The sequence below is a fragment of the Rhamphochromis sp. 'chilingali' genome (genome assembly GCF_963969265.1).
Source record: "Rhamphochromis sp. 'chilingali' genome assembly, chromosome: 15".
In the NCBI taxonomy this organism is placed as follows: domain Eukaryota; kingdom Metazoa; phylum Chordata; class Actinopteri; order Cichliformes; family Cichlidae; genus Rhamphochromis; species Rhamphochromis sp. 'chilingali'.
Window position 1 is genome coordinate 5,345,157 of NC_137942.1, and position 26,773 is coordinate 5,371,929.

General features: G+C 40.8%; 1 protein-coding gene across 4 annotated transcripts in view; it reads right to left on the reverse strand.

The window, feature by feature from the left end:
* Positions 1-1,022: 1,022 nt before the first annotated feature.
* med25 (mediator complex subunit 25) overlaps positions 1,023-26,773 on the reverse strand; it is a 34,378-nt gene continuing 8,627 nt past the window's right edge. The window contains exons 11-20 of one of the 4 annotated variants that reach the window (XM_080906194.1): positions 25,325-25,417; positions 21,382-21,467; positions 21,237-21,294; positions 21,033-21,140; positions 20,251-20,427; positions 6,361-6,471; positions 6,066-6,137; positions 4,429-4,599; positions 4,221-4,341; positions 1,023-1,537 (exon numbers count right to left, since the gene is read on the reverse strand). In XM_080906194.1, coding sequence (XP_080762320.1) covers positions 1,434-1,537; positions 4,221-4,341; positions 4,429-4,599; positions 6,066-6,137; positions 6,361-6,471; positions 20,251-20,427; positions 21,033-21,140; positions 21,237-21,294; positions 21,382-21,467; positions 25,325-25,417 — 1,101 coding nt within the window. In that variant the 3' untranslated portion in view covers positions 1,023-1,433. Of the gene's footprint in view, positions 1,538-4,220; positions 4,342-4,428; positions 4,600-6,065; positions 6,138-6,360; positions 6,475-20,250; positions 20,428-21,032; positions 21,141-21,236; positions 21,295-21,381; positions 21,468-25,324; positions 25,418-26,773 lie in introns of all 4 variants that reach the window. The other 3 variants (XM_080906193.1, XM_080906196.1, XM_080906195.1) reach the window with 3 other exon arrangements.

The following is a 26,773-nucleotide window of genomic DNA, read 5'->3' on the forward strand; positions in this document are numbered from 1 at the left end:
AGAAACACAAGGAAGCAAACTGGGGAATCACCGCTGATGGCATTTGTGTCCATGTAGTTCGTGTACTAACCGCTTGGCTATCAGCTCCCCAAGTAGTGATTTGGTAAACTTATTATGTTTGTCTATACATTTAACCATTTTTATTCCATATGAATGAATTTGGCTGTTAATAACTTGGATACTGAAAAACTTATGAGCCTAGAAAGGCACTAATAGATCCATATTGAGATGGAGGCAGATAGACGGAGATAGAGAGGGAGAGAGGAAGATGAAGTGAAGCTAAGCCGGGCTCCGAGGGCCGGCCAGTGATTAAGGGATGGGAGGGATGAACACCAGCCACTGAGGGACTAGTGTCTATCTGTGCGAGTCCATGTGAAAGCGGGGCTGAGGAAAAAGCTCAGAAACAAGAACCCACTGTCACGGTATCTTAGCAACCGTCTCAGTCTCCCAGGTGACAGGGACTGACATCATTTCCTGTTGGTTAGTGTGTACACACAGTGTCCACGTTCTTTGGGGGGTGGGGGGACTGCATAAACTGACATATGTCATTAAACATATGTGAGAGACTGAAAAGTTCAGGTGCGTCATTCTCCCTTTTCTCTCAGCGCCCGTGCCACCACGAGGTGCACAACAGGCCCGTGTTTGTCGATGTACAGGACTTAACTCACATGCAATAGAACTGATGCGAAAGCAGACTGTGGGCATATATGTGGAGTCTGTGCCATGTGCGCATGCGGCCAGCCTGTTTGTACGTTATGCCAAGGGAAACATGGCCAACTGATGCCATCTGGTAGGACTACTTGGCACGAGGAGACTCTCTATGGTTCCACAACATATTGGAGTAGTTAAAATTAACACTGTGACACTATTTGGCAGAAAAAGACACCGAACTATCTATTACTGTGTCTATTTCAGTCTCACTCTCTCCCACCTTAAGAGTCCAAGCGGCGTTCACACGGGGGTGGTGGTAGGAGTGCGGACTCATCAACAACAAAACCTCTTTGTAATCACAAACAACTTGGTCTTATACGATGTTTACCTTTATTTCATCTCCATAAAACAACATGATCAATAATTAAAAAAAAATCTTAATTTAAAAAAAACAAAACAAAAAAACACAGGTTTCCATTTCAATGATAAAACTTAGTATAATTTCTAGAAGCATGATAGCTTGTTCTATCCTGTGTGTAGTATGGGGGATTAGCGTGCTGATGGTTTGAACATTTACATGAAAAACTAATGCTCACATTGTGTGCCCCTAATTAACTTCAGCGACTCAGTCCTGTAATTAAAAAAAAAAAAAATTAAAAAAAAAATGTTTATGACTTGTTTCCTAATTACGTTGAACATTTGTAGGATTAAAGCGACAGAGCAGACATATGTGTCGAAACTGAAAAATGGCTGCCCAGATTCAAATCGAAAGCCCAGTTCCATCAGATAAGATCCATGAGGACTTCATCCTCCATCATGCTCGAGACCTGTGGCATCCCGGGCTGCGGGACGGCTCCTCTCTGAGCTCCAGACATCATCATCTGACCTGGGATGGGAAGAAAGGATAAGACAGTTTCTGGAAACGCTTTAAAAATCGAAGCGGAGAGAAAAAGTTAAGAGTTTAAAGCAGGATAGTGAGAACTAATATGCTGCGGCACTGCATTTGTTCTCCTTTTTACAGAGACCTACTTTAGAGACACTTTGTTTGAGATAAGTAAACATCAAGGTACTTACTACTGTGTACAGTGAGCTAAAATGTTTATGCGCTGCAATAAAATGTATTGGCTCAGACATGCAGGATTTCGAAGCCAAGTGCTTCCGTTTTATTTTTTCTCAAAGTAAAACATGAACAACAAACCACAGGCAATCGCAGACAAAGATTATGTATATGGAGCCATTTCTATCATCAGGGAAATCTTTGACACCCCCATCCACGTGCACTGCCTGATGGCACTGACAGTGTTCAGACTGGGACGACTGCACAGCGGCTGTGTTTTCTGTTGCAAGCGTAGCTTTGTTTTTGTTTGTTTTTCTGATTACTTTCAGTACGTGCATATCAAACCACAAAGCAAACCAGTGACTAAAATCAATCCATACTCTCAGAGGGTGTAACAAGTGTTGGATTTCAGTACTCTTAAAAAAGAAAAGCCACGTCTACTCTGCACTTTTTCAAACGCAACACATTTAATTTATTTACTCCCTATAGAAAGTAATTTGTTACCCCAAACACTAGATTACGATAGTGTTTTGTGTAATTTCGAGTCAATAATAAAGCACTAAACCTCTACAGTAAATTACAAATTCATAAAAACACGAATACTTCTGTCAAAAAAAAAAAGAAAAAAAAAGTCATTTATATTGTTAATTATTAGGCAAATAATAAACTGAATTCACGAGCCGGCACACTACACTTCTCTGAGATAGAAAACTAATAATTTAAAAAAAAAAAAAAATTTCTGCTTTTTGTAGGTCAGTAAAATTGCAAATTCATGAATACAAACAATAATTCTGTTTGGGCAATTAAAAAAAATAATGGATTAACCATTGTAGAAACATAAATGATATTGGTAATTACCAATATTGTTCATTTAGGGCAGCCGTTAGGGCTGTTCGATATAACGATATATATCGGCTGATGATATGAAAATGTCTATCGTTTCATATTATGCTATCGTTTGTTTTGTGGTGTCATAAAATAAACTGTTTACGGCAATATTTTTCCATAGTTTTGATGGTTACTGTAGAATTCCTTTAAGTTCTCTCTTTCTCTTATACTTAATATAGCCACACTACGGACGGACAAGCCACTGTTTTCAAGCGTTGGCGTTAGCAACAATGACGGTAAAATCATCGCGTGGCTCTGCCGTCCACTTGTTTATTTTCCACATAGACCTTTCACAATAAAGCTGAAGATTCTGTCCTGATTTTTCAAAATAAACTGAATCACGTGAAATACTATGCAGAACGTTTACGGACGAGAAGCTAAAAAGAGCCGCCAGGTGCTAAAAAATAAACCTTAGAACAGCCTTTTCCCCGCAGCATGCCGTGTAATAAATACTCAAAGAAAATTGCGGCCGTTTCAACTTATGTAACACCCGACTCCAGGTACACGCCGCCCAGCTGAAAATACTTCACGCGAGTCGAGTTGCCTGAGATTCACAAAATGTTAAATTTTTGTGATATATATCGTTGTCGGGACGATAAATGTCTTATATCGGGATATGAGATTTTGGTCATATCGCACAGCCCTACCAGCTGTGGCATAAACATTACACTGCATGGAAGACAATGGACATATCCCTATAAAGCATGATCCAAAAAGCCTGTTCATCTCACAGCTTCACATCATAAAAGGAACATTTCAGAAGCAGAACATTTAATCTCTACTGGGTCTTTTATTTTTAAAAATGGCCAGATTCTCCATGTTGCGGCTCAGACTTTCTGCCCTCCTCATCAACCTTTTGAGTCACGCCACTTCCTACCAAAATTTAACATCGTTTTACCTCTGCCAAGAAGATTATGTAATTAACTTTCTGGAGTCTATCCAGATGTTGGTCCGGGTATCTTGTGAAGTATTCTATTGCCAGACATGATATAATTGGACATCTCTAGTCTTATTTTCACAAAAACACATCAAATTGCATTAAGAAAAATGAAGCACACGTTCATCCTGTTTGAACTTCTATCATAAAAACATATCATATGAACTAACGTGGACCCAGAAATCCTTCTGGTTCCATGGGCTCAGCTCATGCGTGGCATTGAGGGAATTTTCAGGCTCAGCAGAGGCTGACTGCTCTTGTTTTTTTAAGCAATGAAAACATTTAAAGTTTGAAATCAATAGATTAATGCACCAGAACATTTCAATCAATGTGCACAAAAATAAAATGTCACGAATCAAAATTTGCCCAGTACACACAAACACACACTTGAATGAAATCTTCAACTTTAACAAGTCCATGAACTTTTGTTAGATACAGATGGCTGCTTTGGTGGCTTTAAAATTTGCTTTGAAAATAAAAGTCTGCAGAAATATCTTTAATGGAATAAAACAAGAATTGCTAACTTGTTGTCAGTTTCTAGAAATGTGACCTTTAAAAGTTATTATTTTCTTTAGATGTCAAGCTTAATATCCTTCAATGAGCACATTTCCTGACCCGTATTCTAAATGCCTACTTGAGTCAAATATTAGTGAACTCTTTCCATCTCTCTGTGGGATGCTTGCTGACCTGTCATGGGTTGCCTCCACTGGCTCTGCATTTGAGCCCCACTTCCTGGGGCCTGGTGGACCATCTGTTGTCCCAAACCTTGGTGAGACATCATGCTTGGCATGTGAGACACCCCACCCTGCTGCAAGGACAGAGACACACAACAGTTTCAGAATCAAGCATTTACTACAAGGTAATTCATTCGAACAGCTGACTGGTGCACTCTTACTGGCTGCTGTTGGCTGAGAAGGAGACTGCGAAGCTGTGGATTGGCTCCTGGATTTGTGAGGCGAAGGATGGGACCCTGGGGCGGGGCTTGTCCGCTAGTCGGAACTTGATTAGGTGGAGCGCCACTGACGGGCGGCTGTTGATTGGTTGGTCCGGCAGCTCTCATTGTCATCTGAAGGAACGCCACACAGTTTAAGAGTTAAGCCTAAATATTAATTAGAGTAATCACAAACACTGCTATTTTTGAAAGCAATGCTACAGTTAATAGCAGCTGCAGTGGTGTGACAAATTAGAATTCAACATTGTCACATACAAAAAAAAGCAGTGTTTGTGCAGGCTCACTGAGCACTCACTTGGTTCAAGTGAAGAAAAAGAAAAGTTAAACTTGACCTGCACTTATTCTAAAAATGGAAAAATAAGATAAGTTCTGGCTCTCCAAATTACTGGGTGGATGACCCATAATCTCAGTTTACACACTTGGGGTACCTTAAATATGATCCCCAGCCAACTACAAATACAAGGAGTTATTGGAGTCTGATATTGGCGACTACAGTCTAAAAACCTTCAGATGACAATAAAAGATCAATTTCATTAAATTACACAAACATATGCATGCATGTCATCAGTTTAATGTATTATTTAGCATCAAGGGCATGCAGTCTCAGACGTACTCAACAGGAACTTAAAACATCAGCACACATGCTGTGACAGGAAATTAGCAAGCAGCTGAAAAATGAAGCAATTATGGAATGTGCAGTTCCTCTAGTGGCCACATGAGGCTGGCTCCAAAGGTTGTTAAGATACAAAGAAACAGCACTAAAACCAGCCTTGCTTAGCATGAATAGCATGAATCACTCCTGGCTCAGAAAAACTGACAAAGCTAAAAATTAGGCCTCAAATTTGAGTCTAAAACCAACAGGTGACGTCAACCTCAATTTTTTTTTTTTTTTTTTTTTTTTTTTTTTTTTAAATATAGTCCATGTAAATTAGCTACACACCAGGCTGATGCTGAGCAATTGGTTGAGAGAAATAGCTATCAACATTTTCACACATAAATGTAAGAGAAATCATAAAAGAATCAGGTTGGGGGAAATTCCACAGTCGTCACAATGTAGGAAAAAGTCCTCTGCAGAGATTCACTCTACTGGATATACTCCATGTGGTTTAAGTGAGGGAGCCTCATTGCATTTTTGAATTCTCATGTACTGTATGAGCAAAATTATTTGGTCACACCTCTTAATCTTTGAATTTGAGAGTTTTCACTGGAAAGGGAAAGCATTTAGGAGCTATAGTAATTCAGCCACAAAGTCCCAGACAAGATTACAATGTGTTGTGTAGGTGGCCAAGGACGTTTGTCCATGTAGTGTATGTTGGATAATGTTGCAGCACGTGTGAAAAAGGTTGAATACAAGATTCCTGACACCGTCAAACAAACGAATGTTTCTTGATTTTCAGGACAAGAGATGCAATTGTAAGGTAGCTTTGAATGAAGACACAAGGAGCTTATTATACTATATATTGTATTATAATCGATGTAGCTCAGTAAGACCTACAACTGAATTCTAATATTATAATTATAAGCACTTGTGAACAACGTAAATACATGTTGGTTAAGTTGAGAGCTACTTTGGGTCTCACCATGTTGTTCTGTCTCTGTTGCTCCTCCATCATAGAGACCTGACTAACAGGGGGCATGCCCACCACCACAGACTGGTCAGATCAGAAGAAGGAGGGAGGGGGAGTGGAGAAGAGTGGTGGAAGTGTGAGGGAAAAAAAAAGAAAAAAAAAAAAAAAAAAACAGTGGAGGAAAGAGTTAGCAGCAACGCATGCAGAAATCCCAGGCAGTTCAGGTGTCAACATCAGGCAGTGCAGGAGGAATCTGATGAGGGAAAACGGGCAGACGAGCCAGCACAAAGAGGGTTCATTTATTTACCTGCTGCTGGACATTGCCGTGGGAAACTGGAATAGGACCTGGGGCTCTGTTGATGAAGTTCTGGTTGGGGGGGACCTGATTGGGCTGCATAGGTCCTGCTGCACTGTTTAACTGCTGAATAACCAGAGAAAGCAAGAAACTGTGGTTATTATAACATTTAACCATCTTTAACTGGTCTCCACTCCAACACTGCTCCATCTCTTTAGTATATGACTTGAATGACACCACTGTATTTCACACATCACACACACACACACACACACACACACACACATAAAAAAATCCAACAAAAATCCAGAAAGAAAAAACAACTAATCCAAAAAAACAAAAAAAACAACAAAAAAAAAAAAAACCCCACCCACACAGAGTGGGCACAAACTCTGGATTGGTCACTTAAAAGAACCAGGCCATATTTTGATGGTTCGGGAACTGAACATTAGCACAGTGACAGATCCCAGTTACGCCTGTATAGGAAGTCCAAGTCTATTATCCTAGTACGAACTGCGAGAAACTTATTTAAATTTGTGACAGGGAGACATGTCCAGGTGACTACCCTGCATCCTCTGGTAACACACTTCAACTGAGTAGCCCTGTTAGTTGAATACAGTTACCAGTCCACCGGTTAACGGCAGCTCACCCCTTGATGATATGTACACTTTATGCATTGCTAGGCTTCTACTTTGGTGGCCTAGAACCTGTTAGAACCATTTAAAAAAAGATGTAACAATACTTTATAAACAGGTTTAAACCCTTATGGTTTCATGAAAAATCCAAAAAGCGAGTCCACAGTTTAGCTTTATAGCTTCTACAAACTCCTACTTCCCTTTCTCCCTCCTCTTGGGAAAGCCCAGACATGTCTGCAACATCCAACCATGACTCTTACAGCCTGTCTGCAGTTACATCACTCAGCAGCAGTACAGAAAAATAATTTTATTCACTGATTACATTTATCATAATATAACTTGATTGTAACCAAATTATTATTTGCATAATATATAGATTTGCATATATAGTTTTCTTGAAGTCTGTGTTACTTTAACAACAGTAAGGCTTTTATCTGTTATCCTTGGGTGGAGAGGGGTCTCTTTTAGAAAACTGACAAAGTTTAGATAATTTAATAAGAATGAAATCCATGGCAGACAGAATCTGTTTGCTGCATCTGAGAATCGTTGATTAATTTCTTGCAGCAGCACTCATAACCTTAAATGCAGATTTAACAGCATTACAAGCAGACGCTCAGGTAATTTCTGAGGAAAGCAAATCATGGCAGATATAATCTGTCAGCTACGAATGCAAATCACTGGTGAGTTTCCTCTCCCACAGCCACTCAGGTCAGGAGGCAACTGAGGAAGCTTCGCCCCAGAAAGGCAGCAGGCCCAGACAAGGTGTGTCCTAGGATGCTTAAGGCGTGTGCTGCTGAACTTGGGGAGCCGCTACAACGAGTCTTCAACCTCAGTCTGTGACTGGGGAGAGTGCCCGCCCTATGGAAGACATCCTGCATCGTCCCGGTCCCCAAAAAGAACCGGCCCAATGAGCTGAATGACTTCCGACCGGTGGCACTGACGTCACATCTTATGAAGACTCTAGAGCGGCTCTTCCTCAACCTCCTCCGACCACAGGTACAACATGCCCAGGACCCACTACAGTTTGCATACAAGGTGGGTGTCGGAGTGGAGGATGCCATCCTGTACCTCCTACACAGAGCCCACTCACACCTGGATGGGGGAAAAGGCACGGTCAGGATCCTGTTTCTTGACTTTTCCAGTGCCTTTAATACCATCCGGCCCTGTATGCTTCAGGAAAAACTGAACAGGATGGAGGTGGACCCCTGCCTGGTGGCTTGGATCTCCGACTACCTCACCGACAGACCACAGTACGTCAGGCTGAAGGACATCACGTCTGACACTGTGGTCAGCAGCACAGGAGCACCACAGGGAACTGTGCTGTCCCCTCTTCTCTTCACCCTGTACACCTCTGACTTCTGCTACAACTCTGAATTATGCCATATTCAGAAGTTTGCAGATGACACGGCCATCATGGGGTGTATCTGGGATGATCAAGAAGAGGAGTACAGAAGTCTGGTGAGGAACTTTGTCGCATGGAGTCACACAAACCACCTGCAACTCAACACCTCAAAGACTAAGGAACTGGTTGTGGACTTCGGGAGGTCCAGAGAAGGTCCACTGCCAGTTCAGATAGAGGGGGAGGAGGTGGAGGTGGTCAACAAGTACAAGTACCTCGGGCTGTGGGTGGACAATAAACTGGACTGGTCATGCAACACAGAGCACCTGTATAAAAAAGCCCAAAGCCGACTGTACTTCCTCAGGAGGCTGAGGTCTTTTAACATCTGCAGGAAGCTCCTGAGGATGTTTTACCAGTCAGTGGTTGCTGGAGTACTTTTCTATGCTGTGGTGTGCTGGGGGAGCAGCACAGCAAAGAAGGACTCATCCAGGCTGGAGAAACTGATCAGGAGGGCTAGCTCTGTGGTCGGCATGAAGCTGGACACTCTGGTGACAGTGGCAGAGAAAAGGACATTAAAGAAACTGATGGACATTATGGACAATGCCAGACACCCTCTGCACACGGCCATAAACAATCAGAAGAGTCTGTTCAGTGACAGGTTGCTTCTCCCCAAGACAAGAACTAACAGACTTAAAAACTCCTTTGTCCCACACGCCATCAGACTGTTTAACTCCTCTCTGGAGGGGAGAGGGAGGGGAAACAGGAGGACAAAGGAGGGGGGGGAACAACTAAGCTGTAGTGCCTCTTCACCTCACTGTACAATACCTTGTGCAATACTTTTTGTAAATAGTCAACAGTGCAATAGACTCAATACTTGAAATGTGCAATTCACTTGTATTTTTATTTTTTATTCCTATTTATCCCCTTCGTATATTTTATTTATATTTGTCTCTGTGTGTGTGTGTGTGTGTGTGTGTGTGTGTGTGTGTGTATATATATATATATAAATAAATAACAGTTCTGTAACTTTGGTCGTTGCTGTGCTTTTTTTGGAAGTCGAATTTCCCAGAGGAACCCACCCGAGGGATTAATAAAGTTCTATCTTATCTTATCTTAATTCAAACCTGCAATTTTGCACTGCGGTTCAGATCGTTTAAAAGTTATTTAGCCCGGGTCCTCCAGAAACAAAGTCTCTTGGCCCTCTCCTAACCCAGTCCTCCACAAGCTGGCTATGTGACAACAACCAGCACTCCACAGCGCTACTGTATCACTGGATCTAGACTGGATTCTGACTTAGAGATGTAGCTTTGCAAATTGTACTAACCACAATTATTACTGCTAAGACACAACATCAGTGCCGTGAACCTAACCTATCTTACAACGGTCCCAGCTCTAACTTCCTGTAAGTGTGTGAACAACCCAAATCGTTCTACACAATGATGAGGAGACAACTTCAAATGGATCAATGCTGCTATCAGCACATGGCTGTTACAGACCAGTCAATCCTTGTGTTAGTTTTTCTGACACCTCTTGCTTAAAACCAGAAACGTCAGAAAGCTTCTGAGGGTATATTTATTGTGAAAATTGCGCTCAAGTGACCTGTGGCCTTTCTGTTCCATTGAAGGTTTCTGCACTCTCTGAGCTTGCCCTAGGACACCTGTGTTACAGTGTGACAGGTGAACTGCAGCAGTCAGTCCTTCCACCTGTCATCAGCTAGAAAAGAAAAATAAAAACAAATCGTCGTTTGTTTTTGTAAGCATTCCACTGCCTAACTGTCAAAACTGCCAAAAATAAATATATAAATATGCTGTTTTGTTATACTTATTGTGCAAATGGAAATGAAAAAAAGTCCAAATTTAAGTGAATGGATCTTGAATTGAAAACTGCTAAATGTTACAAATATTCAAGCGGCTAAAATTGCTTTTTATTCCCAAATGCAAAATCCAATTAACAAACTGAAGATCAAAATCTGATTAGTGCCCAGATGAAAAATAATGCTTCTCTTCTGCTAATAGGAAGAGCACTGTTCAATCTACCATTCTGTCTTGGCTTCCTTTTGATAATCGTGTATATGCATCTCCGATCCTCACCCTAAAAGCAAACCACATCTGTGTATGCACAACGTAAAGGAGAGCTGATCCTCTTTCACCAGCACCGGATATCCACTTTATGTTATGTGTAAACTATGGCTAAATCTTTAAAGTGTGGGATGTCAAATATTATAATGATATCATGAACGTCACACGATCAAAGTGAAACAGTTCTTACTTTACTGAAACAAGTGGATTTAAAGTTAAACGATTTAGCTTATCTTCTTTTTTAAACATTAACACAGGGAGAGTTAAATAGTAGCTACAAAAAATAAACTAGTTTCAACAGTGTTTACCTAAAAGTGTCACATTGAGACAATCCTAAAGCTGCTGTTAAAAGAAGAAAAGAAAAAAAAATGTAACACACTTGCTGAATCTGTGTGTGATTGTGCCTACTCAAAACGTGGCTGTGCAGATTGGGCAGATTGTGGGTTGCAGCATTCTGGAGAACTGCTCATCCAAACAAAATGAGTGAGTGATTCAAGTCTTTTGTCAGAGGAATATGAAGGCCAAAGTAAACAAAAACAAATAAAAAACCATGGCCAGTTATTTTTGTAAGAGTCAGTTTGAGTGTTGGGCCCTCTTTTTAAGCCAGCTCTTCTTTTTAACACTCCTTCAAAGGCCTGTTTGCAGGTTAATTCTTGGTTCTCGGGTTAAAGCTCGAAGTACATTAGGGTCAAGGTGACAGTTTGGCAAAATTAACTTGGCTTGGGGACTGTTAATGCCAATGGCTCTCTAAAATAAAGCAAACAATCATCTCTCTGTGTGTTTCCCCAACCCCCCCCCCCCACACACACACACACACACACAGTGGCTACAGTCACTCTGGGGGAAACACTAAGAACAGAGAACAACTTTTAGCCAAAATATGAGAACCGCCAAATCCAATCTACCTCAAACTCAACACAGCACTTACTGGGTCCCCAGCAGCACATCCACTGAGACTGACGGGGTTCTGAACGGTTGTCCAGGCACATGAAGAGCAGACAGATTTCTTGATCATTAGTACAACTGTTTTTGCACCACTTTAAGTGAAAGAAAGTTGTGTGTATTTGTGTCTTGATCCATGCTCATCTGTTCATCTGGGTGTAGAGTTTTCAGTGGGAGAAATGTTTCGTCAATCACCCAAGTGACTTCCTCAGGCTACGCCCACACTAGCCCGGGTAGATTTGAAAACTGCGTTTACGTCTGAAAACGCTCCACGTCCACACTAGCATTTTCAGTCGTTTTCACAGAGTTGTGCGTCCACGTTGAAATGGCCCAAAACGCTTACGTTCCAGTGCTGCGCATGCGCAAAAGCGAGTGAGGATTAAAGAATTTGAAGAAAAGCTATCTGGAGCATGTACAAACTGATATTAATCTTTTTTAGAGCAATCAAAACAACTGCTGTATAATGCACTACGCCATCTTTAATTGGTCACATGACTGCATCACATGACTAAAATGTGTCATCGTTTTAGAAAGTCTGCGTTTTCGAGAGCATTTCTAAAACGCCGTCTCAGTGTGGACGGAAGGCCAAAACGGAGAGAAAACGCATTAGTGTGGACGCAGCCTCAGCCAACTGCATGTTTCCCCAAGCTTATAAACAGTACATCTGCATAATGACTGAAACTAGCACCACCAACGAACATGGGCTGTGAGGTCAGGAAAAAAAGAAATGCAAATGGTCATAAGTAGGGCTGGGTATCGTCACTGATTTCTAGAATCGATTCAATTCCGATTCACAAGGCCCCGAATCGATTCGATCCACGATTCGATTTAATTCGATTCGATTTAAATCTGGGAAATTTTGACAGTCAGAAATATTATAATTCAGATCAGTACATTTACATATTTTTGTATCAATAAAAAGGAAGCTGACACACGCAAGACTTTATCACAGGTGTGAGCATCACAGCAGAGGCCTTTGTGTCAAAGTAGCTGAGGATAAAACACAGAAAAACATGAAGGTGATTTTCCTGGCCTGGGATTTTATAAAAATATTCTGCAGTACATCAAAAACGAAAGAAAACCATTAATCAACATATGAACATCACCTCTGAAGTTACAGCGGTTTTATTACAGACACAGCGTTTTGCATTTTGAATAATTTTAAAAAGTTTAAATTTGTTCAGTATTGAACAGCAGAAATGAGGTTTTCTTTTCGGAAGAATGTAAAAGGGAAAAAACAGCGGCCGACAGCCTGTAAACAACAGTAGACTTGTGCGTAACAAGCAAGCGAATAATGAAGAAAGGGAAACTGTTCTTGAAGTACAGAGAGAGAGCTGTGCATCGCAGTGGAAGCAAAACAGTAAAAGTCTGAGTGAATTCATGACGATGTTTATGTGAAGCGTTTGGATCTTCTTTTGCTGCTGGTTCGGTCAATATTGTTTGGAGAGAGATCAAACTAACAGCTTTAGAATCGGCGCATAAAGGGCGTGAACACAAAGCGCAGACCCGCCGACAGATCAGAGTCAGCGAGCTGTTGGCTTTCAGCCCCGACTGTGAGAAAAGCGACATCTAACTGATTCTGATCCGCGGGTCCCGCTGTGTGTTTAAGTCTTTGTGCAGAATCCGTGTTCCTGCTCTCATTTACTGTCTTAACTGTTTCACCTGAGATTCTGGCATTTTGGGCAAAATAAATTTATATTAAAAAAATCGATTCAGGATTTTAATGAATCGATTTTACGTTATCCAAGCCAGAATCGATTTTAATCGATGAATCGATTATAAGAACCCACCCCTAGTCATAAGTACCATTCACAGAGAGTTGGGGAATGGTGCTTACTTGTATGTTTTGTCCGGGCTCATACTTTCTAGAGCCTGTTAAAGTGGATTTTGATCTCAGTGAGATCGTGGCTCAAGAGTTGGGAGGTCGCCTTGTAATCGGAAGGTTGCCGGTTCGAGCCCCGGCTTGGACAGTCTCGGTCGTTGTGTCCTTGGGCAAGACACTTCACCCGTTGCCTACTGGTGGTGGTCAGAGGGCCCGGTGGCGCCAGTGTCCGGCAGCCTCGCCTCTGTCAGTGCGCCCCAGGGTGGCTGTGGCTACAATGTAGCTGCCATCACCTGTGTGTGAATGTGTGCGCTTTTCTAGTCCTTAGGGACTAGAAAAGCGCTATACAAATACAGGCCATTTACCATTTACCTGTTTAAATAAAGGATTCATTAAGTAAAGACTCACAAGATATAAAAGAGGAACTCTGAAACCCTGTTAATGTGTTCAGGACTTATGAAGCTTCATGTTAACTTCATCTGAACCTTTTGAGTATTTTATTTTATTTTTATATATAAAATCGCAGAAGAAAGACTTCTTGTTACTTTGGAGTGGTCTGTGTGGCCTATCAAAAAGACAGAAGAAATTAGTCCAGTCATCAATAACATACATATGAGTATGGGCATGTCACGATCGATTTTAATTTATTCCCTTTAAATAAGAACCTATCCAAACAAACAAAAAACCCATCTAGGCCAAATAAATCAATACTGTTTACAGGTTTCGATATTTTTATACTAATGCTATGAAACCATAATCCATATTTACAGAACTTCATATTTGCTATATGTAGTTGATGTTTACTGTGTTAACAATGCTGAAAGAGTGTGAAACCACATATTGACTTTCTTTGTACATGTGTGTGCACAGACGGCAAGCAAAAGCAAACACAGGACGATGATACACCAGCGGAGATTTAACTTCAAGCACCACCAGCTGAGGTGTTTGTTATTTTGGATTTCACAGTTTAAAACAAACTGAAGCCGCCAGCATCGTCTGGCGGGGTGGGGGATATCATATACAATATGCATCTCCAGTTAAACACAGCAACATGAAAAGAGGAAACCTGTTGCTGTTACTAAGAGAGAGTCTGAATAATTCACAAATATAGCACCTGAAATACTGAAGTAAAATGAACTGCAGTCAGTATCATCTGAGTTTTATCTGCAGAGTCCTGCACTTTAAACAGAAATCAGCCAAGACAGACTATTGCAATATGAGACGAGTGGTAGGTGCTTGAAAAGGCAGAATTTGAAACTGGCAGCGGTGCTCCTGAGTTAGCTGTGCTCTGCAGGTGCTGTGGTGTTTTGTGTGATTCTACACTAAGGGAGAGACGAGGAGGAATGAAGGGGGTGTTTCATCCCTCCTCCAAGCACAAATTATTAACCAGACACTGAGGGAGGAAAAAACTGTGATAGCAGATGGGGGGGGGGGACAAACACCCCCCCCCCCCCCCCCCACCTTAACCCATCCATCTTGCTGAGTCTGAAGAAATCACCCTGGGATTGCACTAATGCAGGGTATGTTTTCTGACCAACAAAAGCAGTGCAACAAACAGCTTTAGGTCTTTTGAGGGAACTAACAAAACAGCTGCCTCTTTCTGTTCTACTGCCTCTGATTGATCTCCTGTCTTTAACCCACTAACCTGTGAAATCCTGGATCAAGGTTTAGGAGCTTGCATTGCTTTTAAGGGAAAAATATTTAATTTTGTCTTGCAGTGAACAGAACAAACTGCAATCTTGTTCCTAAAGAATGCCACTCCAGGGGTTTACACAGAGAAACCTTAACTACGGGTCCAAATTGAAATTTTAATTATGTTAAGATTGCTCTACCGCTTCACTATTAGTAATGCAGCACTGAATATGTGATGATACACAAGAGGCAGGAAAAAAAAAAAATCTTCATTATAATTTCATGTCTACTGCCTAATCTAAATGCCCTGATGCTCACACACATACACGACTTCAAGTTACGTATAAGGCTTATGCGCATTCGCGAAGACATAAAATTAGCAGGGTGAGTAAACAAGCGCTATCATCGCTGATGACAGCAGACTGCGTGGAGAAATGTGATCCAACTCGTGTAAAACCGACAGCGGGCTTCATTTTTAAAGAGAGACACACTGCTTCTCTGGCTAGATGCTGCATTGTTTCAGTTACGCTGCACCTCTCCTCCCTGGATGCTACAAACTGGAGTACAACCCTGTGATGGAAAAGACAGCTAATCCAGAGGACACACTTTAAATCGCCCCGTCTCCGGCGATGAAGATGAGCAGAGAGGGAGAGTGAAATTTCCAAGTCATGTGGACAAAGCAGCAGTGTTTGTAACCTGTAATGAACTCTGCCACAGGAACAGGGAACCTTCGCCAGTGAGATTGAAGGCAAGGAGGTGGGAGGGCGGGCTTTGTCTCTAGACCTCCTCATCCCTGTCCATGAAGAGTGACACACACTTTGCCTCCTACAGCACGTCTTATGTAATGCTAACATCTAGACAGCCTGCAAAATTAACACCCCATCTTCTTTGCTTAAAGCTGAATTTCACAAGTTTACACTTTTCACATTATACAAAACATAGCACAGCAACTAGTGTGAATGTTTTGGTTTCACCTTGCTGTATAGCAAAATTACATTACCTCTTAAAGGTACCATAAAATAAGACAAGTTTTCATCTTTCATTAGTCTAAAGATTATTTCTTTTTATTTTGATTATCAAGGTAAGAAAATGTGGAAAAAATGCTAATCACAGTTTTCAAGAGCTTTAAAATTCCTTCTCCTTTCCTCCTGAAGAAACCTTAAACCTGAGATGATTCACTCTTCTTCTGTACGGGACTGCCTGTATTTTGCACTACAAACCGGTGCCAGAGGTGGGGGTGCAGGTGCTCTAACTATGCTGGTGTATAAAATGCTAAAATCATAGCCTAGTGAGCTGCAATACGTTGGATGAGGGCTGTGGAGCAAATCAAGACCTGATTCAGAAAGAGAAGAACACAATCTAGCAATTTATAAATGTGAATCATCACGTTTCAACTTGAAAGGTCCACAGAAAATGTATTACTCATCTTTTCCTGGTAGTTTAATCATAGACTGCATATGTGCCTCTGCTTCCTGTCATTTCCCAAAAATGAAGCTAAAACCAAAGGAGGCTGCCATCTTTCATTTTTGGATGCCCAGTCCTGATTTAACGCGGAATGCCCAGACTTGACTCCACGCACCCGCCCCCAACATTTTTACAAGCCTCGCTGCTCCAGTGGTGATGGCCTCTGCTGTGACTGAAAGCCACTTACGCAGTGTTGGGAAGGTTACTTTTAAAATGTATTCCACTACAGAATACATGCCCCAAAATGAAGTTTGTAATGCATTCAGTTACGTTACTCAGTGTGAGTAACGTATTCTGAATACTTTGGATTACTTAATATATTGTCATGCTTTTCTACAACTACATGAATGTACTATTGCTGTGTGATTTATTACCATTACTGAAGGTTACTCGCTACCGAGCTAACATTGTTAGGTTAGTTCATAGACTGCTCTTAGAACTATGCATGATTATTTGCAGCTAGCAGGTTGTTAATGCTATCCATCAATTCTAACCGCCTGCAGTCTATGAACTAACCTCAGCTAACGCCAGCAAACAATGTTAGGTCGGTGGCGAGAAGCCTTCAGTAATAGTAATAAATCACACAGCAAAAGTACATTGAAGACACTGAAGTCACACATAGCCCAGGTAGCTAACACAACTAAAACAAGGTAATTGAACTAGGCTAATGGTTAAGTTCTTAATAAAAGAACTTACTTCCAGATGTTTCTTTAGATTGGAGGTCGATTCTTTGACTGCTGGTTCTGTTGTGCTGGCTTCGGGTCCATTGTGTAACTGACGCAACCAAAATTAACAGGACCCTTATATTAGAGCTTTTCATTTCGTGTTTTATTTGGGTTTCGGCAATGCGTGTAATTACCAAAATTTGAGAGGGGATAGCCTCACATATGAAACAGGAAAAGATCGCCCTGCAATCCATTTATTTCAACAAAGTAACTGCATACTACTAGTCAACTGTAACGGTATACAGTTCCTCATACATACAGTATGAGTTCCGTTACTCCCCAACACTGCTTACAACAAGGTAAAGATACTAACCAGCCACAAAGTCACACTGGACTATGCAATATCAAATGTCAACCCTCGAATATTTAGAACACGTACACTTACTGCCTCCTCCCCCTTTACAAGTCTCAAAAAGCAGAAAAACTGCTACACTTAGCAACGGCAATAATGCCTCCAATAGTGGAGGATCTTTTCTTTTAAAATATGAATACAAATTATGAGTTCATACCACCACTGAATCTTATGTGGTAAACATAATTATCCCTGCCACACACACACACACACACACAGTTGTGATATCAGTCAGCAGCTGCACAGTGTCTCCTCCTCCTCTCTGGTGCTGGCAGTTTGATAACTACAGAGGAGCCAAAAAAAAAAAAGGTTTTAGAAATTCTTTTTTTCTAATTTACTAACTAATCTCAAGATCATGTTGCCTGTCCTCTTTGTTTTCAGACAGTCTCAATAACAAACATGAGAAGTGCTTGATTCCTAAAAATCATCCCAAAAAACACATGTGCAATGTGCTTTTAATGAACAAGAGTGAAATGAAGGTGCAGGAGTTTACAAATTAAAACAAATTAATTTTTTCACTGACGTGAACAGGTGACGCATGCACGTTTAAGTAAGTTAGTTCCACAAGCTTAAGAAACAAAAGCAGCCTGATATCAGACGTAACAAGCACTTCATTGCACTCTGACTGTCGTGTCTGGAGCCAAGCAAACACAACACAACAGAAGAGGAAATTGTGCTTATATATTCACTGGCCAATTTATTAGTTACAACTTGCTAGCACTGGGTTGGACCCCGTTTTGCCTTCAGAATTGCTTTAATGCTTTGTGGCACAGATTCAACGAGGTGCTTGAAAATTTTCTGAGATTTTGCTGCATATTGACAGCGTCACGGCATCACACAGTTGCTGCAGATTCGTCAGCTGCACATTCGTGATACGAATCTCCCAATCCACCAAATCCCAAAGGGACTCTACGGGATTGATTTCTGCTGACTGGAGGCCATTTAAGCACAGTAAACTGACTGCAATGTTTGCTGGAAGCAGCCATCAGAAGATGGGTGCAGTGTGGTCACAAAAGGATGGACACGGTCAGTAACAGGTATCATCTGGTGTTGCTAAACAACACTAAACTGGCACTGAGAGGTACAAAGTGTGCCAAGAAAATATCCCCTACAACAGTACGCCACCACCACATACCGGAGTGGTTAACACAAGGCAGGATAGAGCCATGCTTTCATCTTATTTTGTGCCAAATTTCAACCCTTCCACACCGACATCAAAGCACAACTTGACTAATTAGAGCAGGCAATGTTTGTCCAGTCTTATATAACTTTGGTTCCCTGCTCTTAGCTGACGGGACTCGGTGTGGTCTTCTGCTGCTGCAGACCACCTGCTTCAAGGTTTTCTCTGTTCTGCCAAAGATAAGCTTATCAGTATGTTACTGTTCCAGTCGTATCAGCTTGAGGCACTCTGCTCATTCTCCTCTCACTTTTGACATCACCAAGGTATTTTCACCTAGTGAACTTCCACTCGCTGGATATTTTCTTTTTCTGACCACTCTCAGAAGTTTCTGAAATACCCTGACCACACCATGTAGTACCAACAATCATGCCACATACAGTCACTTGCATCACCTTTCTTCTTCATTCTGATGCTCTGTTTGAACTTCAGCAGGTTGTCCTGACTGTGCCTACATGCATAAATGCACCGAGTTGTTGCAATGTGGTTGGCTGAATAGACATTTGCATTAACAAGCAGTTGAACATGAGTACCTTATAAATTGGCCGGTGAGTGTCTGTTGACTCAGCAGGGCTAATATTAAATGAGGAAAGTGGATAATTTTCCGTCATTGTTAGAAAAAAAACAACAAAGAAAGGGAAACATTTGAATGTGCTATTTATAGGCTATTATGCAATAGCGTTAGTGGTCTGGCCCACTCAAGATTAAATTGGACTGCTTGTGGCCCGTGAGCTAAAATGTGCTGGGTACACCTGAATTAAACGAAAGCTGGAAAGATTTGGACTATTATTCCTGAAGGCTTTTGTATTCATGGTTTCTGTATTTATGGTCCCATATAAGTGCATTATTTGCCGTCAGATTTAAGCATACCTCCAAACTCCATTTAGACCAAAAAAAAACAAAAAAAAACAAACAAAAAAAAAAAAAAAAAAAAAAAAAAAAAAAAAACACACTAAATCAATATATGAAATTCAGCTGTTTGGTCTTTGCTTACCATGCTGGTTCAGTTTTGAGTGTTTCACTCTTAATAATTGATACCCAACAATGGTTTTCCCCTCTGTGACTTTGATTTAATATGAATATTTGATGTTAAAGAGAAATATTTAATATTTGAAACTGAGTTTACAAGAGCTTTAAACTACGAAGAGACTAACAAAGTCAGAGCCAAATTCTGACAACCCTAAAAATACTTGGAAACAAACAAAGGTGTGATAGTTTCATCACACACACACACACACACACACAGCTGAGTGAAGCACTTAATTTAGGGGCAATTAAACCCTTAATATTTGATGTTTTAGCCAGTTATTAATCATTAACGTGAAATAAACAATTAAAAAGCAGTAACTGTGCATTATCCCAGCATTTTGAAATAAACAAACAGCGCCGATTACTGCAGAGGCCATTGTGTTGTGGTTGAAGCAAATTCGACATAAAGAGCTTTTATGCTTCGCACCTATATTTGCCTTCAGTTAAGCAGCGATAATGAGGTGGGAGTGCAACAGTCAGCTAATGTTGCAGGAGGTAATGCCTGTAGTAGAGTGGCTGCTGTGAAGATACCAGGCTCACTAAATGAAATGTCAACAACAATGCAACTTAACGCCTTAAACAATGCACCTCAATTCCCTGTCCAATCTCTAAAATACCTCCTCATTATCACCTGCTTTTGGTCTCCCCGCTGCACATGTTTTCTACCACACTGAATCCTTCTTCCCACAAACTCCACTTCCACTCACCGCTCTGTGCTGCTGGACCTGCTTGTGGCTGGTGATGACCTGCCGGATGCCATTGACGAAGCCACTCTGGTCGTTGGGGATGAGGCCCATGAATATTCTCTTCTTGGATGAGTAAAGCAGCATCAGCACCCGCACTTCACAGGGCGAGGTAGTGTGGGGGAAGTGGACGCAGCCAGCCTGCAGAGGGTCACAGGGCAGATTAAGACCCTGACATGGGACACTGTTGTAATTATGTGATGGGCTCCGGCTTGGGGACATAACCTTCTCCTAAGCTCCTTTGCCCAATCAAACATGCCAGTTTTATAAAGTGAATGCAAATGATATTAATTCACACTGTTCTTTCCCTGGGCTGCAAATCAAATTTAGGCAAAGAGGTAGAGCTCAGCTGGACCGAATGCCATTAATGCCTCCGCTATTTCTCAAAGGTACCAGCAGATTAAAAATAAACCACACTAACAAAAGTCCTATCATTATGCTACCCCTTTGGAAAAGGATCACAACTAAAAGCTTTTTTCTTTTGCTTAAACTGATGACAAATAATGTTGTAAAATGATGTTGAGCTTTAAAAGAAAGAGTGGCCTAGAACCCCCTCTAGAGTCTTCACCATAAAACTGCAACACAGGTTCACGCTCAGTCCATCTACTGGGTAGAGGTGGAACCTGCACGCAATTTGCACTCATGCAAAATAAATTGAGGTATGCTGAATGATGGACAAGAGCGGGTACAAGCAGAGGACACACATTCCAGGTTCAGAGGAAGGCAGAGGGAGCTCGAAAACTTACAAAACCATTGGCCATAATGCGGTACAGGCCTTTCAACGACTCCACGTCTTTGTTCGTGAAGAGAAACTGAACCATCCGAGAGTTTCTAAAAAGGTGACCTAAGGTTGTCTACGGAGAGAGCAGGCGAGATATGCATCATTCATAAAGGCATCCCTGTTGCACATAAACAAAACAAAAGAAAACAGTATAAACACACGGTCTCACCAGCAACTGCTGTGGAATTAGCTGCATAATGAGCTTCTGTGGCCACTGGTCTGTGTTTCTGTTTAGAGACAAACGTGCATAGTCACGGTGTGAACAAAAACATTTCACCACTTTTAACGTCCAGGGTGTCTGATGAGCTACTCACAGATTTTCTCCTGGGTTGACGTGCACCTGACATGGCAGGGATCGCGTCAGCTTGGTGGCCGAATCCATGGATGAGGCTTTAGGTTTCTGCATGGGTTAACATAGAGGGGCGAGTGTGAGACAAAAAGAAGAGGGGAATTTAGAAAATTTTCTTTAAAGAAGTCATCTAGAAGGGCACAGAAAACATTACTTAAAGCTCACAGAAAGCTTATTCCAAGACAAGACATTCGTGTGATCTTTCAAACCATGGCCGACTCTCTTAAACCAAAATTGAAATACAGAGTAGGCAGACTGGATTTAGCTAAACTGTGAAAGTTCTTGTGGCTGAGCACATTATGTATTAAGTTTAGTGTGGACACGCAGAACAAAGAAATCAGTAAGAGTGCAGAGAGAACAAATATATTTTTAACACTTTTATATAAGAATTCGCACCTCTAGCCCAACTTCAAAATAGACCTGATGGTGTGTTCTTACTGTCCCTGAGAAAACAACTGAAAAAGCCCAAGTTCAGCCTGCAGAGTGGACAAGATTTTTACTCTTTCACAAATAATTAAAGGGAACTGGGAATTTTCTATTTTGGTCTGCATTTTAAGCCTGGGAAGAAGTGCATAGTTGCAGCCAGTTTATGGGGTTCGTTGTCGATAAAGCTGTTACAATATTAGATGTTCACTATACAGCTATGATGGCCAAAATAATTTATATCAACTAGAACAGCTTTTGAAATCTGGGAAAAGAAATGAGTGAACAATAACATAATTTTATAAGTCACATGAACTTTTAATCTTAATTATTGTGGTCTTTTGCAAATGAAATACACTCAAAGCCTAAAACGCTCAGCACATTATTCTTGCACTCAGCCAAAGTAGCTTTGCAAGATTCAGTTCAAAATCATTCTTATTTATCGTTTTCTGGGCTTTCAACCTAACAGATGATCCTCTATATTAAAGAAAAAAAAAAGCAGCTCTTTCCCTTCTGTGTAAGACAGCTTTTTTCTGATTGGCTGCCACTTAAAAATACAAGGTCTGAACAGCAGATAGGTGGGACACCATATGAGGAATATCCACTCTCTCTGACATCATACAAAAAAATAAGGAAAAACATAATATACTCCCTTTAAGCACCCAAAGGCTAGTGCCACTGAGTTCTATATTTAGACAGAAAGAACAGATCTCTCTGAAAACAATCACTAAAGGCCAGAAAAAAAAAACAAAAAAAACACAAGAAAAAAAAAAGTATATTTGATTTGTGTGTGAACACTGCCTTAACAGATTTTTCACCAGAGTCAGATCACTCAATTTTCAGACAGTCTGATACTGAGCATTTAGAGTGGTCTGAAGCAGAGCTTCAGGCTCACCAGGATTACGTGTACATATGCTGACCTCATTATTGAAACCATGCATTCAATGCTGCAATACAGCATAAAGTTAACCATAACTGTGCAAATTAAACAGACAGTTATGGTGCTGGAACATTTGCAGTATTATCACGTGTGTTACTACTAATAAATCATTAAATTCATTAATTGACTAATTAAAATATCAGATATTGTTAACACCAGAAAATCGGAACACTGTAAAATTTAGAAAAGTGACTGTTATGCAACTCTTTACTTATCAGCACACTCAACTCTCAATAATTTCAATGACTGTGATTGCAGTTCATAGGGCCCTAGTCAGTTGTTTTGTAGGCTTAAATACCTCACAGCTTATTCAGTTTGAGCAATGAACTCCCAAAAGAGTGTGCTTTGGAGTGGCACCGTTCCTATTTGGTGTGTAATGTTGCCGTTTTGGATGCGTTTGACCATCCAACATTCAATTTACACCAGAATGCTCTGATGGGTATCTGGGATTTCAAGTTGGCCTGGGAGCAATTGGAGAATATTGCTGAGGAAAAGGATCTGTGGGCTGCCCTGCTCAAGCCTCTGCCAGTGACCTCAATCAGAAAAAGCAATTTAAAGAAATGGATGGACTTTTAAGACCTAAACAAATTGTCAAGAATTAAAAGGAGAGGGGCGCTCTCTCCAAGCACATCACTGCAGCAATCCCACTGGGAACACTGCCAGCACTCGTCTTCAGCGCATCAATACACGATCAATGGTTAATCACATATTAGTCAGGTCTACTATAGACCATTACAAATGTGTTGTGCTGCAGACAAATGGGTTATTTATCTCCAGGGCTTGCTAAGGTGGAGAAGAAAAGGAGCCAGGAATGTGGACAGTAACAAAACAATCTAATCTGCTTTAAATTACGGGTGGATTTAAAAAGTGTGTCAGTAAACCACAGCGGAAACCGCAAACACGCCACATTTTAGACGAGAAAAGCTTTCATAGAATAACAGATTGAAATTCAGCCAAAAACAGAACATACCATATTGATAACACTGTACTCCGAGCAAGCGCCACCCAAGTGTGCTGGCAGTCCTTGAGAGTTTTTATCAACAGCCATTTCTCCAAATGAATTTTAGTGTCTGCATTGTAATTATTCTCAACATTACAGATTGTGCCACAGAAGAATCACTTACAGAGCTGAAAGCCTGATGACTTAACTGCAGTAGGAGGCAGCAGATTAAGAGCAATGTTTCATGCTTCTAATTTGTCCACTCAGATCATTTGTGACGGTTTGTATTGTCATAGACAAGATTTAGATTCTCCAGAGCTTCTTCATTCTTATTCCTGTCCGTTTAACCGACTTGTATAATTTTGACAAACAGAAGACGGGGGCTGGAGTCGATGCAGGGAATTGATCCGAGTCTGTCCACTAAACACAAACACTGGAAGACCTCATGAGTGTCGCATAAAAGGCATTAACATCCATTTTCCTGGTTCAGCAATGCAACTGTAAACTGAATCGATTTGACCTTGGGCAAAAACCAATAGAAGTAGCACAATAAAATGATGTGCAATTAATCAAGCTGTACAATAATCAATGGCAGGTGGTTATTAAGACTTACTGCTGTGATAGGTCCTAGACAGCGGTAGGGCAAGTCTCAGACTGTGCTGGTTTTTATTCTAATCTAATACAGGCTGATTTACAGCAGGGACATCTAATTCACTTATTCTGAAGATAGTTTCAAAAAATACTTATCAATTACAAAAGGACAGAAAATGTAAAGCTGAGTCCAGGAGCCAGTTAGCTTAGCATTAGGAATGGAAACACAAGGAACCAGGTAACTTGTCTGTAGCCCCTCTGAAGCTTGCAAAGACAAAACTTTTTAGATAACAACATACAAATTTTGCACATTAAATAAATGCAAGATAATGTACAGCCCCTCTGTCTAAACCAAGACGTCCAAGGTTCTTTTTTTAAGACAGCTCTCTTCTGATTGGCTCCTTCCTACAAACAGAGGGTTTGTGCATGAGATGTGAGGATATGAGGAACATCTGCTCTCACTGACTTACAGCGCCAAGGGCAGTGTTAGGTAAAGTAATGCATTAGATTACCCTCCAGCTACACTAAGCAACACACGTTAGTATTGCATTTGAAGTAATCAGTTATTTACTTTGTTTTTCCAACTTGCAACTCTTCAATATCTTTCCGGATTTCCCTTAATTCGTTTATTTTTGCTGTGACAAAAAGAAAACATTTCTGTTTTCCTCAGACTCATTTGCAGCTGCTGCAGCACACCATTAAAAGGTATCAGACTTTCAATGTTTACTAAAGTATCGGTCAGCTGCTAAAAAGCTCTATTTCACATTTTAAAGAAACATCTGCAAGCTGACTGGTAAATGGAGCTCCACAGTGTACTGGTGGTGAGGCCCACTGAGGAGGAGAATGGTTAGTATTAGCAGTTTTCCCAGACCTCTTTTGTCTGAACTCTGATGACTTAAGTGATTCTTTCCTTGATGGTTTTACTTTCTGATCACAAAGCTCTCAATAAAAGTAAGACATCCATTTATTTCCCATTGAATGAACATTAACTCAAAATCAAAGAATCTGTTTTACCTCTTGCCACTCGAGAACACCAGTCCAGGCCACTACTTTATTGGTGACACCTTGTCCTTGTGGAATTGGGTTTGGATTGACTTGACTTCCAGGCTGTAAGGAAATTAGAGGACGCTATCAATACAACACTTTTCCAGGAATAAAGAATTACTTCTCAATTCATAGGAAAAGTAATTATTTCAATAGTAAAACATAATTCTTTAGAGCTGATCGAACTACGTTATTAGATGTAAGTTTAGACAATTGAATCTGTTAAAAAAGGAACATTAATAAATGAATTGGAAAACGAAGGGGAAAAAAACGCTACCCACAATGATCTTCTGGGGAATTGCGACTCTTATCTGGTTTTGATCTGATAGTAGTAGTAGTAGTAGTAGTAGTAGTAGTAGTAGTAGTAGTAGCAGCATTTAAAATTCATTTTGATATTAGGCTTCAGACAGTGTGCTGGTCTGAAAACTCAGCTCAAGGCTGCTGCTTGCAGAGCATCACCAAGTAAAGTCCTGAGTCTTTCTAAGTGAAGCAGGGCTATTTACATGTAAAAATATCAGTATGACTTAATCTTTGATAGCGTTTACAGGGGTGAAAACAGCAAATGAAACATAAGATAACCCAATATTTTTTCAGCCAACTTGAGTATATTTGAACCACAGACACTGATGCTCCAACCGCTCAATTAGACAGATTTATTGCTTCCTTAATCAGCAGTTTCAGCTCTGTGTTGGGATAATTGGATGGGGGTTTCCCCCCCCCACAAAGATCAATTAGCCTTTTCACAAAATAAACCTGGATTAGGAAACACAATATGCCACTGGAACATGGAATGAAAATGAACTTCTGTATGCAGAGTACTGTATGTCTTCAGCATTAGTCCAACTATTTTTTCACCCTTTTCTTTTCTCTGGGTTTGAACAAAATGTGTAAACAGAACAGAAAAATAAAGGCATGAATGTGACTTAGGTGTACAAAGGCTATGTTCACACTGCAGGCGAAAGCTCATCAAATCCGACTTTTTTGACCCTATGCGACCCATATCCGATCATGGTATGACAGTGTGAACGGCACAAATACGATATTTTCAAATCCGATCTGGGTCACTTTCGTATGTGGTACTGAATCCGATACATGTCCGATGTTTTAGAAAGTGACTGCTGTTTGAATGGTCATGTCGCATTAAATCCGTCTTTTACGTCACTGACGCAAGACAGACGGCAATTATCAGCGCCTGAGAAGACATCGCGAACAGTTCCTGGCCATCCAATGAAACTGTTGGGAAGACAACGTTGGAGAAACGTAAACATTTTATTTGTACTGTATAATCTGCAGATTCTGACAGAAATCTGCAACTATCCTTTGAAGCACCGCTCCTCTCTAAAACAGCAATAAGGATCATTATTAGGCCATTTGTAAATAACAAAATAACTTTATAACTTCAAGCAAAATTGGGAAACG